Genomic DNA, 16,495 nt, shown 5'->3' with positions numbered 1-16,495 from the left:
GGGTGTCTCCACATCTCAACATCCAGTGAGCCAACAAGGAAGCGGGTGGAAAGGGGGCTCAGCAGCCAACCTGTCTGCACCTGTAGCTCCAGACCTGCTGCTGGATTTGTAACCAAGTTTTATTGGTGCACAGCCGCACCCGCTCACTGACATCTGGGCTGTAGCAGAGTTGAGTCCTAGTAGCAGAGACTGTATGGCCTACAGAGCCAAAAGTATTTATTCCTGCTCCTTCACAGAGGAAGTTTGGCCCACACCTACCCTCGGAAGCACAGGGATGTTGTGCAGCACCTTGGTTAGGAGCACAGATCCTGGTGCCAGTCAGCTCGGCCGCTCGCTTGCTGTGGGACCTTGAGTGAGATACTTAACCTGCCTGAGCCCTGTTTCCTCATCTGAGTGGGACGGAGCTAGCCACAGAGGTGCTCTGAGGGCTCTGTGGAAAGCACAGAGCAGAGCGTGGCACCTGGAAAGCGTAGGGACAGAGTGACGTGTCAGCAAGGGATGGGTGGGTGGGCAGGTGCTGGGCCTGGCTTCCTGTGGGAACTCTGTATTTGTGACCTGGGTCCACAGGGGCCTGCCTTCCTGGGGAGCAAGATGCAGGAAGGCTCCTACCCCCGGCTTCCCGCAGGCACACCCTGAGCGAGCTTGCCCCGTGTTTGTTCCTGGGTATTCTGGCCCCTTGTCCCCTGGCTTCAGAGCCTCAGCTGGACATGCTACCTTGTAGCGGGTGGGAGGCCAGCCCGCGGTGCCAGGCTGGGTCCAAGAGCAGGACAGACACATTTGGGGCATGATTAATACTCCCGAGTCTGGGTTCATTTCCTGCACGCTCCTCCATTCAGCCCCTGCCTTGGGAGAGCCTCTCCAGAGAAGACGGCCCAGTCACGGGGCCTGTTCCCAGCGCCGTCGCCTGATCATATTACTGCAGGGAAGAAACCCCAGCTCTGCTGACCTCGATCGGCAGGAACCCAGTGCAGCCTCCGGACGACAGCCCTGTCTGTGCCCCCCCCCCCCCCCCGCGCCCCTGCCCCCGCCCCGCTGAAATCATCCTGGCAGCCTGCTAAGCCCTCTCCTGCTTCCTGTCCCCCACCTCTCTGGGCCATGTCCACACAGCCCCTCAGTATGTTCCCTGTGTGACAAGGGCAGACTGGTTTTCTCAGCTGGTTTCTGGAGGCAGAGCACAAAGTCGCTCCTGCCTCTTCCTTGGCTCACCCAGTGAGGGCTGGATAAAGGGGTGACTAGAGAGGAAGGTGCCGGCTTTGAGTCTACCAGGAGGCTTCCTGACGGATGGAGGCACTTGTGTGTGTATGTGTGTGTGTGTGTGTGTGTGTGTAGGGGTTGGGGAGTGGGTACCTAATCGCCACTGCTAGATCCAGGCCCTGTGGGTTCCAGGCCCTCTTTCCTGGGAGGAGAAGCTCTCTCCCAGGACACCCGCCCTCCATCCTGGGGAGCCGGCCAGGAGACAGGGTGTGCATACTAGCTCTGCTCCATCTGGGCTTGGGTGACCCTGGGCAGTGAGTGAGCTGGAGCCCCATGTGGGCTGTCCTCTGGCAGGGGTAGACAGAGCACCCCTCAACCCCTGCCCTGAAGGCCCATCCCATTGAGGGGGCAGAGCAAGCAGAGGGGAAAAGCCTTGTGCACAGACCAGGAGCTGGCCCACCGTGGCGCTGGAGGACTCCAAGAGCTTGGATTTTTGAGTCTTTTAAATACACAATAGAATATGGTCCAGCCCCCTCCCCCGCTTTTTTTTTGCCAAATATTTACTGAGTCCTTTCTGTGTGTTAGGGATTAGTCTGTGGGGTGGCATAGCCGTGGCTCTCACAAGAGGCTGGCTCCATGGGCGGTGGTTGCCTCTGCCATGATGGGACAGGTCAGGTCACCCTCAGCTTGGCTTCCCTGGATGCAGCCACGCTTCACTTGGCCACAGGTCCTTGTGGTTGCCTGCCTGGCGCCAGGTTGCAGGGGTGCCTCAGGCAACTGGTTGGGTTGCCAGGGTGCCTCGTAAACAGAGGCCCTCCTTGATCTGCTTGCTGTTTACCCTGGTGCAGCCGACAGATTGGCTTTATCTCCTGCCCCAGAGGGACGTGGGTGACAGCACCATGCCCTGAGGTCCCTTCCTGGGACCCACTTACGGCTGGACTTGGGAGCCCCTTGGAGGGGTTCCTTATGGGTGCAGTGTGGTCATGAGCCTGTACCGGTGGCCTGCCGGGATGCTCTTCTCTCCAGCCTGTGGTCAGGAGGCTGGCCCCGCAGGGCCCAGGTCCAGTGCTCAGACTGTACAAGGGGGCAAGGGAGCCAGTGAACACCCATAGGCCTTCAAATATGCATTCATGCACAGGGAATGTTTTTCTTTTCTTTTCTTTTCTTTTCTTTTCTTTTCTTTTCTTTTCTTTTCTTTTCTTTCTTTTCTTTTCTTTTCTTTTCTTTTTTTTAAGATTTTATTTATTTATTCATGAGAGACACACAGAGAGAGGCAGAGACAGGCAGAGGGAGAAGCAGGCTCCATGCAGGGAGCCTGACATGGGACTCGATCCCGGGTCTCCAGGGTCACACCCTGGGCTGAAGGTGGTGATAAACCTCTGAGCCACCCGGGCTGCCCTGTGTTTCTTTTTCTATTGAGATAAAATTCACATAACGTAAACCAAACCTCTTTAAAGAGTACAATACAGGGACATCTGGGTGGCTCAGTGGTTGAGCGGCTGCCTTCAGATCAGAGTGTGATCCCGAGGTCTTGGGATCAAGTTCCTCATCGGGCTCCTCTCAGGGAGCCTGCTTCTCTCTCTGCCTGTGTCTCTGCCTCTCTCTGTGTCTCTCATGAATAAATAAATAAAATCTAAAAAAACAAAACAAAACAAAATTAAAGTGTACAATTCAATGGCATTTAGTAGATTCACAAGATTCACAGTATTGTGTAACCACCACCTCTGTCTAGTTCCAGAACATTTTCATCACCCCAGAAGGAAACCTTGCATCCATTAAGCAGTCACTCCCCATTCTCCCTCCTCCCAGCTCCCAGCCCCTGACAGCCACCAGTTTGCTGTGGATTAGCTACTTCGGGATGTTTCATATAAATGGAATCACATGTGTGTGACCTTTGTGTCTGGCTTCTTTCACTCAACATGGTATTTCTGAGGTTCACCCATGTTGTAGCCCGCATCAGGACTTTGTTTTTTTTTTTTCATTTTGTTTTTACCTTTTTTTTTTTTTTTTTAATAATGTCTATGTAGACTCAGGGTGGGGCTCAAACCCATGACCCCAAGGTCAAGAGCTGCTCTGTCTTCTGACTGAGCCCCCCAGGACTTCATTCCTTTTTACAGGTGAATAACACTTCCTGGCACAGATCTACCACATTCTGTGTTTCCGTCCTGCAGTTGACGGCAGTTGATGGACATTTGAGTTGTTTCCACTCTTTGGTTCTTGTGAATAGTACTACTTGGAATATTTGCATGCAGGTATTCGTTTGACTACTTCTTTCAGTTCTTTTGAGTACATACCCAGGAGTGGGATGGCTGAGTCAAATGGTAATTTTATGTTTAACTTTTTGAAGAACCACCAGCTCCTTTTCCACAGTGGCCGTACCATTTCACGTTCCCACGTTCTTCACAGGGTGTAAGGGTTCCAATTTTTCCACATCCTTGCCAACACCTGTAATTTTCCCTTATTTGTTTTAAATTATAGCCAACCTAGTGGGTGTGAAGCGGTGTCTCCTTATGGTTTGATTTGTATGTCCCTGATGACTCATGGTTTTTGAGCATCTTTTCATGTGCTTGTTAGCCAGTCCTCTATCTGTTTGGGACAAATGTCCCTTTGCCCATTTTGAACTATGTTAATTTTTTTGCTGAACAAATTCTTTATATATTCTGGACACTATCCTTATCAGGTATATGATTGGTAAGTGGTTTCTCCCGTTCTGTAGGTAGTCTTCACTTTCTTGACCATGTCCTCCGATGCACAAAAGTTTTTCAGTTCTGATGAAGCTGAGTTCATCTAGTTTTGCTTTTGATATTCTTGCTTTTTGGTGTCACCTCTAGGAATCTTTTTTTTTTTTTTTTAAAGATTTTTGTTTGTTTGTTTATTTATTTGTTTATTTATTTATTTATGAGAGATACAGAGAAAGAAAGGCAGAGACAAGGCAGAGGGAGAAGCAGGCTCCATGCAGGGAGCCTGATGTGGTGTGGGACTCCATCCTGGGTCTCCAGGATCAGGCCCTGGGCTAAAAGCAGCGCTAAACCCCTGAGCCACCGGAGCGGCCCACCTCTAGGAATCTTTTGCCAAATTCAAGTTCAGGAGGATTTATTTACCCCTCCGTTTCCTTCTGGGCATTTTATAATTTTACCTCCTGTATTTAGGTCATTGATCTAGTGGAGTCAGGCTTTATATGTGGTATGAGGTACGGGTCCAGCTTCATTCTCTTGCATGCGAACCTCCAGTTGTCTCTGTACCATTTATTGAGATGATTTGCTTCCCATTGAATGCTCTTGGAACCCGTGTTGAAAGTCAGGGGCATCTGCCTGGCTCAGGCAGTGGAGCATGCTACTCTTGATCTCGGGGTCTTGAGTTTGAGCCCCAAATTGAGCACCCACATTGGGTGCAGAGATTACTAAGAAGAATAAACTTAAAAAAAAAAGTCATGGGAGGGATGCCTGGGTCAGTTGTTTAAGCATCAGTCCGTTAATCATCTTGCCTTAGGCTCAGGTCCTGGGATGGAACCCCATGTTAGGCTTCCTGCTCAGCAGGGAGTCTGCTTCTCCCTCTCCTCTCCCCTCCCCCCTGCTTATGCTTGCTTGCACTTGCACGTGTTCTCTCCTTCTCTCTCAAATAAATAAATAAATACATAAATAAATGAATAAATGAAATCTTAAAACTTGACTCTAAACGTAAGGGTTTATTTTGACTTTAATTCTGTTGCATTGATCTATATGTCTCTCCCTTGCTGGTACTATTCTGTTTTGATTACTCTACCTTTGTAATAATTTTGAAATTGGGGAGTATGAGTCTTTCAACTCTGGTCTTTTTCAAGATGGTTTTGGCTTTCTGGAGGGATCGGGACACTTTGCCACGCTTGCGCTCGTGCTGTTCTCTATGCATATAGCTCGCAGTTGTCTATTTGATGAGCTCAAAGGCAAGCTGCAGACATCACGAGAATGGTCTCAGTACTTCCGCATTTCGTAGAATGAGGGCATTATTGTGCAGAACCACCTGCTGTTGTCACACCTATGTCATTTCAAGTTTTCACACCTCTGGTCCACACTCCCATCCCTCCGTTGTCCTCTGTAACTGGTGAGAAGGTTTTCACTGGGCTCCAGTTGGGTCCCCCTTGGCCTTCACTGGTCACATGTCTTCAGTCTTCCATTCCCTGGAATAGTTTCAGCCCTTTTCCTGTCTCCTGGCACATTGGGAGAGCAGGCGGGCTGTGTTGCTGACTTCCCCATGATCTGGCATCATCACGAGAGGACCAGGGTAGACACTGGGTTGACCAGGGCAGACGCTTTTGCCAAGAATACGACCCAGCTGCTGTGTCTGTCCTGCTGCACTGCACCAGGGCCTCCAGGGCGTGTTGGTTGATCCTGTTCCTGGGAAGGCTGAGTTTCACCGGCTGGGGGTGGGGGGCACACACTTGTTGAACCAGAGAGCACTAATAGTCATAGTGGCAGCTCTTGGGTGCTTTGTGCCCCGTGCTTGCCCCACCATTAGCCCCATTTGACAGATCAGAAAACCAAGGCTCAGAGAGGCTACGTGACCCACTCAAATCAAATAGTGAGCAGTGCAAGCATGAATCCAGGCCGTTTGGCTCCAGGGCCCATGCTCCTGATCACTGTGCCGCATCAGTACGAGAGGGCAGGGGCTCAGGTGAAGGAAGCAGAAGCACCTCCAGGAATTCCTTCTTGTTACCTTTGCCCCTCCGCCAGCTCAGTTGTGAAGGCTGACCGCCACACCCCCCCCATACATAACAGAGCAAGCTCCCCAGCTGGGTCCCTGCGGCCCTCTGACCATGCCACAGTTGCTCTTTTCTTGCCTCTCTTCCCATCTCAGTGCCCCTGGATGAGCAGAGGCCTGGGCACCGGGAGGTGCTCCGTGAGCGGAGGTGCTGGGAGAGGGACCCCCCTGGCCAGGATGTTCTGCTTGGGCACATGGTACTTGGCTACTGCCCCCCCGAGCCCACTCTCAGCCTTGGTCGCTCCGTGGACAGCCCTCCTAGCCACAGACACACTTTGTTTCCGTGTCCCTACACGGGCTGTGCAGGCAGGGCACACGTGCCAGTGCTTCCAGTGTGGGTGGTATGGTACCCCAGAAGAACCTGGGGTGTTGTGGGGAGAGGGAGGCAGGGATGGCAAGGACACGACTTGAACAAAGGTCGGCTGGCCCAGGGACCTGCTGGCTTACGCTTGCCTGTCTCCTTTCATAGATGAAGATGTGTGCGTCTTTAAGTGCTCGGTGTCCCGAGAGACAGAGTGCAGCCGTGTGGGCAAGCAGTCCTTCATCATCACCCTGGGCTGCAACAGTGTCCTCATCCAGTTCGCCACACCAAATGGTACGTATCCCTTCTGTCCCGGCGGCACACACCCAGAGAGCCCAGAGCCAGGTGACTGAGGCCGTTGGCCATGGCTGGAGGGGGACCTGGAGCCTGGTCAAATCATGGCCCACCCATCTGTCCCACGGAGCCGTCAGAAATTATTCCCAGGCAGAGAAGTGTCCGTGGGAAGGGTACGTCCTCGCCACCTGGAACACTGCCCCAGACCTTCCCTTGCTGAATCCTTTGGGTCCTTTTGGGTTCAGCTCAGGAGGCCTGGCCCTACCACCTGGCTGCACCCCAGGCCTCACGGAGGAGCCCGTGGGGAAGTCTGGGGCCTGGCCCTCCTAGCAGTGGAGGATGGGGGCGAGACAAGATCCTGAGGCGGGCTGAGCTCTGTTCTGAGCGCATAGAGAAGCCATGGGAGGGTTCTGAGCAGACTGGTTTTGGGGACCCAAGGGGGACACAGGCAGTTACTGAGGAGGGTTTATTGAGCTCTGGTGGCTCGGGGGTGGAGAGGGTTCAGCAGTGGAGGTGGCCTGGGGCTGGAGACTACATCAAGGCGTGGCACCCGGGCCTGGTTCAGGCTGGCTGAGGCCAGTGAGCCCAATGGGCTCAGGGCTGGGAGGAGAGCCCAGGTGGAGAGGCCGCCTGCCCACCGCTGCCAGCTCCCTGGGAGCCCCCTTGGCTGTACCCGTGCCCCGGGGGCCAGAGGAGGCCAGGCGGTGGAGGAAGCAGCCCGGTGACTGGCCACCTCTCTCCAGAGGTCGTCTTCAGCCTGCTCTGTTTCTTTTTTTTCTTTTTTTCTTTTTTTAATATTTATTTATTTATTTATTTATTTATTTATTTATTTATTTATTTATTTATTTATTTATGATAGACACAGAGAGAGAGAGAGAGAGAGAGAGAGAGAGGCAGAGACACAGGCAGAGGGAGAAGCAGGCTCCATGCCGGGAGCCCGATGCAGGACTCGATCCCGGGTCTCCATGATCGCGCCCTAGGCCAAAGGCAGGCGCCAAACCGCTGAGCCACCCAGGGATCCCCCTGCTCCGTTTCTTTCTTTACTTAAATTAATAATCCAAAGTCCGTGTTTAAAACCACCACCAGGGGTGCACATTATGAATTGGTGTAAATTTCTGTTTTATGAATATTTAGAGTTGACTTTTTTCCCTTTTAATTCTGTCAGTTTTTGAGATCGAGGTAAAGTACTCATAACAAAAATGTACCATCTTAACCTTTTTTTTTTAAGTGTAGGGTCCAGGGGCTCTGCATGTGCTCACACTGCTGTGCAGCCTTCCCCACCATCTGCCTCCAGAACTTTCTCATCGTCCCAGACCGCATATTTTCATTTTTTTAGGAGCTTTGCCTTACAAATACCGTCCTACTTTTATTTTATTTATTTATTTTTAAAGATTTTATTATTTATTCATTCATGAGAGAGAGAGAGAGAGAGAGAGAGAGAGCGGGGCAGACACAGGCAGGGGGAGAAGCAGGCTCCATGCAGGGAGCCCGACGTGGGACTGGATCCCGGGTCTCCAGGACCAGGCCCTGGGCCAAAGGCGGCACTAAACCACTGAGCCACCCGGGCTGCCCCTGTCCTACTTTTAAAACTGTTAAAATATGCAGAACAAAGTTTGTCCTCTTAACCATTTTAGGGTCTACGGTTCCAGGGTAGTAGATACCGGTACACTGTTGTTCCACCACCCTCCACCCTCATCCAGGTCCACCCCCACAGACCCCATAGGGAGCTGCTGGCTGGGCTTACAGTGATCAGGCTGCGGCAGGTCCAATGCTAGCTTGGCAGAGGCTAGGCTCACCCCCACTGGCTGCGCAGAGCATGCTCACCCCACAGTGCAGGACACCTGCCTTCTTGTGCTGGCCACCAAGGGGCAGCTTCTTTTTAAATTTCAACATTGGGGATCCCTGGGTGGCGCAGCGGTTTGGCGCCTGCCTTTGGCCCAGGGCGCGATCCTGGAGACCCGGGATCGAATCCCACATCGGGCTCCCGGTGCATGGAGCCTGCTTCTCCCTCTGCCTGTGTCTCTGCCTCTCTCTCTCTCTCTGTGACTATCATAAATAAATAAAAATTAAAAAAAAAAAAATTTCAACATCGTTTTGGGGAAAAAGAAATCACCAAGCCTGTGTGCTCAAGGTAGAAGAGTTGGGGTGTGCACCTAGACAGACCCTCAGCCCCCACCCCTGAGATGCCCACTCATGACCTGGCTTCCCCCTTCCAGATTTCTGTTCCTTCTATAATATCCTGAAAACCTGTCGGGGACACACCCTGGAGCGGTCGGTGTTCAGCGAGCGCACAGAGGAGTCCTCTGCCGTGCAGTATTTCCAGGTGGGTACTTGGCACTCCTGGCCAGGCTGTTGCCGCCGGATGGCCCCTGGGAGGCCGCACAGCACAGGGCAGGCCCACCTGGGTGCTCATCCTGGCTCTGCCCTTATTAGCCACGTAGCCTTGGGCAGGTGTCTGTTTGCTGGGCCTCAGTTTCCTCATCTATGAAACGGAGATGTCAGGGCCTGCCTAGGAGGGTTTCTGGAAGAATGTGAGTGCAGGTGGAGCTCAGGTCCACAGGCGTTCTGAGTAACAATAGCACAGTTATCCTGAGCCTGTGCTGCGTGTCAGGCACTGGTGTAAGCACTTTGACACGTACAGAGCACTTGATCCTTCCAACAACCCTAGGAGGTAAGTACTATTATTGTCCCCATTTTACAGATGAGAAAACTGAGGCTCAGAGAGGTTAAGTGACTTGCTCCAAGTCACACAGCTATTATGCAACAGAGCCAAGATGGGAAGCCAGGTCTGCCTGATGCCAAAGCCTGTGCCCCTGCCCGGGTGCCATGCTGCCTCCCGATCGCCCGTTGTCTTACAGAGAGACCCCGCAGCACCTCACCTGCCTGGCGCTCTGAGTTCTAGGGTTCTATTTGGTCTACAACTCTGCTTCGTTGGGGACCCTAAAACGGGGCAGGTGGCCCCCAATCCCGGCACCCCATCCCATGGCAAATTCTGACTTCTACTGGGTGGCTTCCAGGTCCAGGCAACATCCTGCTGCAAACTTTGGCCATGGTGATGGTCGTAGTGTCCCTCCTGGGGCCTCTGGCTTCCCGCTCCTTTTCCTGGAGCAGCCAGCAGCTGCCAGCGGGGTCTAGGTCGGCAGAGGGGGTGCAGCCTCCCGAGGGAGCTGTGGGCCCACGGTGGGCCCTCCTCTGTCGCAGGGCCGGCCAGGACCTCGGCCCTCTGTGCCATTGGCCTGTCTCTGTTCCAGTTTTATGGCTACCTGTCCCAGCAGCAGAACATGATGCAGGACTACGTGCGGACGGGCACCTACCAGCGTGCAATCCTGCAGAACCACACAGACTTCAAGGACAAGGTGAGCACGTCTGGCGCCCCCCAGCTGGACCCTGGCCGGTGGTGCAGTGGCCCGCCCTGCCTTCCGCTTGCCCTCACGCCCTTTCCATCTGGCTTGAGCCGCTGCACTGTGTCCTCGTCTGTAGTTCTGTTTTTCTCTGCTTATTGAGTTTGTCTTTGAATTTTTTGGGTTACAAAAGCAAACTACTTGTTGTAAAAACCCAGCGTGTATGATGCAGGCATGGAAAGCCTCTGTCGTTTACCTCGAAAACCACCACTGCCAACAGTAAGGGTTTTTCCCAAATTTTCCCCCGTGCACATATCAGCTTATGTATTTCAGAATTAGTTAACCAAATCAGTGATTTACAAAATAGGACCTTATCCTTCCTAGACTCTTCCTGCAAAGTACTTTTCCCCATGTAACGCTATGTCTTGGGACACACCAGTATGTCATGTGGATATATTATAATTTTTTTTAAAGATTTTATTTATTTATTAATGAGAGACACAGAGAGAAGAGGCAGAGATGCAGGCAGAGGGAAAAGCAGGCTTCTCGAAAGGAGCCCGATATGGGAGTCAACCCCCAGACTGGGGTCATATACCCTGAGCCACTGAGCCAACTCAGGCATCCCTGTAATTTTTTCTTTTTTTTTTTTTTTTAAGATTTACTTATTTGAGAGAGCGAGCACAAGCGGGGGTGGGGTGGGGGACAGAGAGAGAGGAAGAAGCAGGCTCCCCACAGAGCAGGGAGCCTGATGTGGGGGCTCAATCCCAGGACCCTGGGGACCTGAGCTGAAGGCAGACGCTTAACTGACTGAGCCACCCAAGCGCCCGTTTTTCCTTTTGAACCAATGGGAGCTTGTGTTTTTCTCAGCTCATTTTGGGAGGCACTCCACATGGTCTCTGCGGATCTGCCTCATCTGGCAGCTTGGTCCGTGGCCCCAGGACACAGCCCGAGCCCTGGGGCCTGAGCCCCACGGCCCGGCATCCTGCCCTTTCTCTTGGGCACTGGCGTGAGCATGTTGGCAGCACTGGGGGTTGGGAAGTGCACCTGCCTCTGGCCACATCCCTCCAAACTCTCCCAGTGTGGAGACCATTGCCTGGTTCCTCTGGATCTCCGAGAAGCACGCCGCCTGGGCTCTCCCTCTGGGCCTGCTGCTGCTCCCGGAGCACTTCTGCTTTAGAAAGCTCACGCATGTCGCCCGGAGGAAGCCGTCAGTCTGATCCGGGACCGGGTCGGTGTTCTAAACATGAGCCTGGACTCTTGTGACAGTCCACGTGGCGGGGCCAGCAGCCCTTGCGGTGGGTGGTGCACAGCTGGGCCTGGGGCTGGGGCAGCTTTTCACACTGGGTGAGCCGCCGGCCACCAGTCAGCACAGAGTGCGGAGATGCTGCCACCGAGCCCCTTGCCTCCCTGCTGGGGCCGCTGAGGCCCTGCAAGGGCGCCTTTTAGCTTCTGCCCGGTGTCACCGCCCTTGGCCCCACTGGTCAGATCTGTGCTTTCCACGGGCGCCCCTCTCTGGTTGCCCAGATGCCTTGTGGGGCCGGGTCAGGGGTCGCTGACTTTCTGCCTGGCCTGTAGGCCTGGCTGGCTGGCCCCGAGCCTCAGTCGTGCTGCAGGACACAGCGGTGTCCCCAGTGAGAGCTCATTCCCAGGGGAGCTCTAGGTGTCCGCCGCGCTGCAGAGACTGAGCACGGCCCAAAATCTGGCCTGAGAGTGTTAATGGCCTTCGCATCCTAGCAGTCTTCGGAACTCCCCTCCTGTCACCCCACAGGCTCCCACGTGCTCCAGGTGGCTCTCAGAAGCCAGCCTTTGGTGCAGCCAGCCTGGGTGGCGAGGCAGGGAGCCTCGGGGCCGGAACACACTCAGTGGGGAGGGTCTGACCCAGTGGGCGCCCAGGATAGGCATGTTCCTCGTGGTCACCCTCGTGTCACTGGTGCTTTGTGTTCACTGCCCCCTCCTACTCCAGATTGTTCTGGACGTTGGCTGCGGCTCTGGGATCCTCTCCTTTTTCGCTGCCCAAGCTGGAGCGAGGAAGATCTATGCGGTGGAGGCCAGCACGATGGCCCAGCACGCCGAGGTCAGCCACTCACCAGGGTCCCGGCCTGTCCTCAGGCTTGGGCTCTGAGCCTGTTCACTCACGGGGCACCCCGCTTCTCTAGTTTGTCCAGAACCTACTGGATGAGGGAGGGCTGGGTGGGCCTGAGGGCGTGTGCTCTTCCCCGTGGGGCTGGGGCCGGTCTGCTGTCTTCAGAGGCTGCACGGCCTCTGGTTTCCAGGGTGGGGGGATTGTACAGTGACACAGACCAGAGTGGGACTGGGACCTTGGCTCCCCGGCCAGTGGCCCCCACTTTGAGCTCCCCTGTACATTCGTGGAATGTGGGTGACAACAGGGTTTTGTTTGCTTTTTTTCTTTTCGTGTACTGAAACCTTTATTACGAAGGTTCAGAGCCCAAAAGCCACAAAGTTAGGTAAACTGAAGATGCTTCCCTCCCCCGGCCCCAGCCGCCCAGCACCCCCGGGAGCGGGACAGACCTGTGTGGAAGCTCTCCAGAGCTGTCCCCGGCTCCTCCTCTGACACAGCCCCGCTCCCTGGACAGCACGTCTGGGACGATCTGTGTCCCCACCTAAAGAGAGCGTCCTCACCCTCTCTATGGCCTGGCCGCAGAGCATCCGGTTGCCCCCAGGGCTGGCGGGACCTTTGTTTAGATGCAGTTAGGCTGCCATTAACCTTCGAGGTCATTGCGATGCAAACACCTGCTGCGCCGAATCCCTTATACACGTGTCCCCTCTCTCACATGCGGTTATATCTGTAGGACACATTCTTAGCACTGGAATCGCTGGGTTGGAGGGTGTGTCCCAGTTTAGCTTTGGTGGCTGTAGCAGAGCCCACTCAGCCTGTCTATTCCTATCAGTCGTTGTCCTCGAAGGGTAGAGGTGACACCAGGGGACCGGGAGCTGCCGCAGGAGAGGCTCTGAGAGGGCTGGGGCTGGTAATGGCCATGGTTAGGATGCCAGCGGGGGAGGCGAGGGGCAGGTTTGGTGGTGGTGGGTGGGTGGCAGCCCTCCCCTGAGAGGAGGGGCCTGGGGACCACCCAAGGTGTGGCTGGGTGCAGGGGTCCCCGTGACGCCTCTGGAACCCCCACCCACCTGCAGGTCTTGGTGAAGAGTAACAACCTCACTGAGCGCATCGTGGTCATCCCCGGGAAGGTGGAGGAAGTCTCGCTCCCTGAGCAGGTGGACATCATCATTTCCGAGCCTATGGGCTACATGCTCTTCAACGAGCGCATGCTCGAGAGCTACCTCCACGCCAAGAAGTACCTGAGGCCCGGGGGTGAGTGTCCCTGCTGGCGCGGGCGGCTGCCACGTGGGGGTCCCCTCGCAGAGCCCCTGGCTGCTGCCCAGTCGGTCTGATTGTGGTTCTGTCCCTTGCTAGCCTGGGGGGCTGGGGGCATCTGGGCCTTTACCCCCAAGCCCCCACCCCGCCCCAGCTGGCTGCGGCCTCGAGACTACTGGGCCAGACATGCACCTACCCTGCCCAGCCAGAGTATGGAGGGGGTTCCCCGCATGCCCCCCGAGAGCCTCCGGGCCGCCTCTGCCATCCTACGCCCTGGGGTCGTGGGGATAGTGTCTAGCTGGGAATGGGGGTTGTGGTAGGGCGGAAGGTATTCTGTGGTGGCCACTTGCCCGAGGAGTCGGCCTTTTGTCTTCATTCCTGGCACAACAGGCCTCATCCTAGACAGGCCCTGAGTGCCTCCGAGCCAGAGAGACGAAGGAGGGAGTTCGTGTGTGCATGAGAGTGGGCTGGGGTTCTCGAGGGTCGGGGAGCGACCATCTGTGTTGTGAACGTGTGCCCTTCTGTGGCCTCCTGTGCGTGTCACTGTGCCTGCCTACCCACGTACCTGGGTCATTGACTGTTCAGATCTAATCTGTGTCCCTGGGGGTCTGTGCACGAGGGCCCGGAACATCTGCTGGTAGGTCCATTTCCGTGCTTGGGTCTGGGTTTGTATCTGTGTCTCAAGTATTTCCGTACTAGCAAGGGGTCATGCGTGCATGTGGCACAGGAGGACCCTGGCCAGGGCAGCAGCCATGGGGCAGAACATGCAAAACTGGGGGCCTGGCACGCCCCATGGGGGCCAGGGGACGGGCAGCTCTGTGGGGAAGCACCCATTTCGGTCCCCTGGCCTCCCTGGATCTGGGCTGCGGGCGCTGGCCTCCGGCTCGCTCCTGGAGGGAGGATGTGGCCACCACTTCCCACGGCTGGGGCCTGTGTCGCAGGTGTGAGTGTGGGAAGCCAGGCTGCCTTGGGGGTTGGCCTGGATCTGCTCCCCTTCCGTCCTGCGGGTAGGCTAGGCTGCCGGGGGTGCGCCCCAGCAGGGTGGGCTCCTCATTCTAGGACATGAGCACAGATGGGAGCCAAGCCCTGGCGCGCGGTCAGGCCGCCTGCCCCCAGTTTGCCCCCAGCCTGCCCCCAGCCTGCGTGTGTGTCTTCGTTCCATCTCCAGATGCTCTTTGGGGGATCGAAGGGACTCGTGTCCCTGGCCAGATACCTGTAGGTGCCTTCAGAGCAGGAGCCCTTTCCCTTGGGCTCGGCCTGGAGGGGTGGCTTCTGAGCCTGGGTTGGTCTCCCCCTCCCCCATCCCAGTGGCTTCAGCTGAGCCTTCTAGCTGGAAGAGAAGGCAGGTTCCTGCCTCAGGCCCCCCTCCTGCATAGAAGGGGGGGAGGCCCACATCTGGAGACCAGGTGACCTGGGGCCCTGGACTACCCGAAGTGGGTGGGGCCTCGTGAGCCGTGCTCTCTCTGCCACTGGCTCAGACTCATCAACCTGTTGAGTCACACAGACAGAGGACCCTGCCCCCTGCCCCTTCCCACTTCAGACCAGTTGCCGCACCAGGGCAGCCAAGTGGCCCACCCTGTTGGCCAGAGCGTGGGATTCAGCTAAACCCCCACCCAGCCTCTGGCCTCATGTGAGGCCCTGACAGTGTAGCCAAGGGCTCACCTTCCCTCTGTTCAGAGAGCTTTGCTTCACTTTCCCTGGCTGCACATCTGTCCATGGACAGTGGCACCTGAGAGACTCCGCCTGGCTGACTGATCAGGGACCCAGAGGCCTGGCTGCACCCCAGGCACCACGTACTTACCCCTGAGGCTTTGGCAGGTGCGTTCCACCTCCCAGCCCTAGTAATGGACCAGAGGGACAGGCCTTCCTGCGTCCCTGGCTGGCTGTCCAAGTTTAATGAGTCAGTGCATGTCAAGTGTTCATCTTGGCCGGTGGCAGAGAAGGTGCTCGATGCCTCTGTGTTGCACGAATGCACAAAGGAATGAAAGAGAAGCTGGGAAATCCCAGGCTTGGGGGTCCTGGGGCCACTTGGAAGCTCTGCCAGGCCCTTTGGGATGTTCCACCCTGACGCCAGCACCCCTCCCTGCCCCCTACTCCCAGGAAACATGTTCCCCACCATTGGTGACGTCCATCTTGCACCCTTCACGGATGAACAGCTCTACATGGAGCAGTTCACCAAGGCCAACTTCTGGTGAGTGTGACCTGGGTGTCCTGCCTTCTCAGGGACAGCCCGCTTCTCTTTTTCTCCTCATCCTCAGTAGGACCTGAAAGACTTGGGCTGGATGAGGGCCAGCTGGGAGAAAAGGCAGCCTGCTCCACCTGTCTCTCCTGCTGTGCTGGTGACCTTGCTGTGGGGGATGGGGGCTTTCTGCAGGTACCAGCCATCCTTCCATGGAGTGGACCTGTCAGCCCTCCGAGGCGCTGCGGTGGACGAGTATTTCCGGCAGCCTGTGGTGGTGAGTGGGGCACCCAAGGCACTATTGCAGTTAGCACTGGGCGTGGCCCTCCTCTGGGGTGACAAGACAGGGGCATGGTCTTTCCTGTCAGGCCTCGTGCGAGCTGCGCAGCCCTAGGAAAGCCGCTGCCCCTCTGAGTTCTTGCTTTTGCCGCTACGCAGAACTTTGACACAGGGATGTTGGGAATAAAGTGGCAGTGCACGTGGAGCGCTTTAATGCTCACTAAGCATGCAGTACATGCAAGCTGCTGGGAGACTGTGGGTGAACTGGTTTTGATTGATTTTAACTGAGATTTTTTTGAACTGATATAGACCCATGGTTCAAAAATCAAAAAAATATAAAACTGAAAAGCCTAAAGGCAAACAGTATTCTTGGTTCTCTTCTCAGGAGTTTTATATCTAAATGTGCATATACAAATATATAGATATATAAACACACAAATACATACATATGTATATAACCTTCTTTTCCTCAAAATATAGCATAATCAACATACTATTTTGACTTTTTATGATCAGAGTACATATATTTTATGATTTCATTTCTTTGAAATTTGTTGACAGTTGCTTTATGACCACTTACGTGATCTCTTTTGGTTAATGTTGTTGTGTACTTGAGAAGAATGTGTATTTATCACTTGTTAAGTACAATGTTATATTGTTAATTAAGTCATGTTAGTTAATGATGTTGGTCAAATTTTGTCTACTGATGTTTTGGGGAGGGTGAGGGGAGGGATTTTCTGCTTTTTCCTCTCACTGATCGTGGATTTCCCATTCCTGAGTTTTTGCTTTATATTTTTTGGCACTATGTTATTAGGTGCAGGCAGGTTTAGGATGATTGT

General features: G+C 54.8%; 1 protein-coding gene across 4 annotated transcripts in view; it reads left to right on the top strand.

Annotated features, from left to right (window-relative positions):
* Window positions 1–16,495, top strand: part of CARM1 (coactivator associated arginine methyltransferase 1) — a 44,108-nt gene that overhangs the window by 18,968 nt on the left and 8,645 nt on the right. For all 4 annotated transcript variants that reach the window (XM_038567269.1, XM_038567268.1, XM_038567267.1 and 1 more), the window contains exons 2-8: window positions 6,401–6,526; window positions 8,743–8,849; window positions 9,778–9,882; window positions 11,831–11,941; window positions 13,018–13,195; window positions 15,299–15,389; window positions 15,573–15,654. In XM_038567269.1, coding sequence (XP_038423197.1) covers window positions 6,401–6,526; window positions 8,743–8,849; window positions 9,778–9,882; window positions 11,831–11,941; window positions 13,018–13,195; window positions 15,299–15,389; window positions 15,573–15,654 — 800 coding nt within the window. The remainder of the gene's footprint in view (window positions 1–6,400; window positions 6,527–8,742; window positions 8,850–9,777; window positions 9,883–11,830; window positions 11,942–13,017; window positions 13,196–15,298; window positions 15,390–15,572; window positions 15,655–16,495) is intronic.

The sequence above is a fragment of the Canis lupus genome, chromosome 20 (assembly GCF_011100685.1).
Source record: "Canis lupus familiaris isolate Mischka breed German Shepherd chromosome 20, alternate assembly UU_Cfam_GSD_1.0, whole genome shotgun sequence".
In the NCBI taxonomy this organism is placed as follows: Eukaryota; Metazoa; Chordata; class Mammalia; order Carnivora; family Canidae; genus Canis; species Canis lupus.
This window is presented reverse-complemented; position numbering and strand designations above follow the sequence as displayed.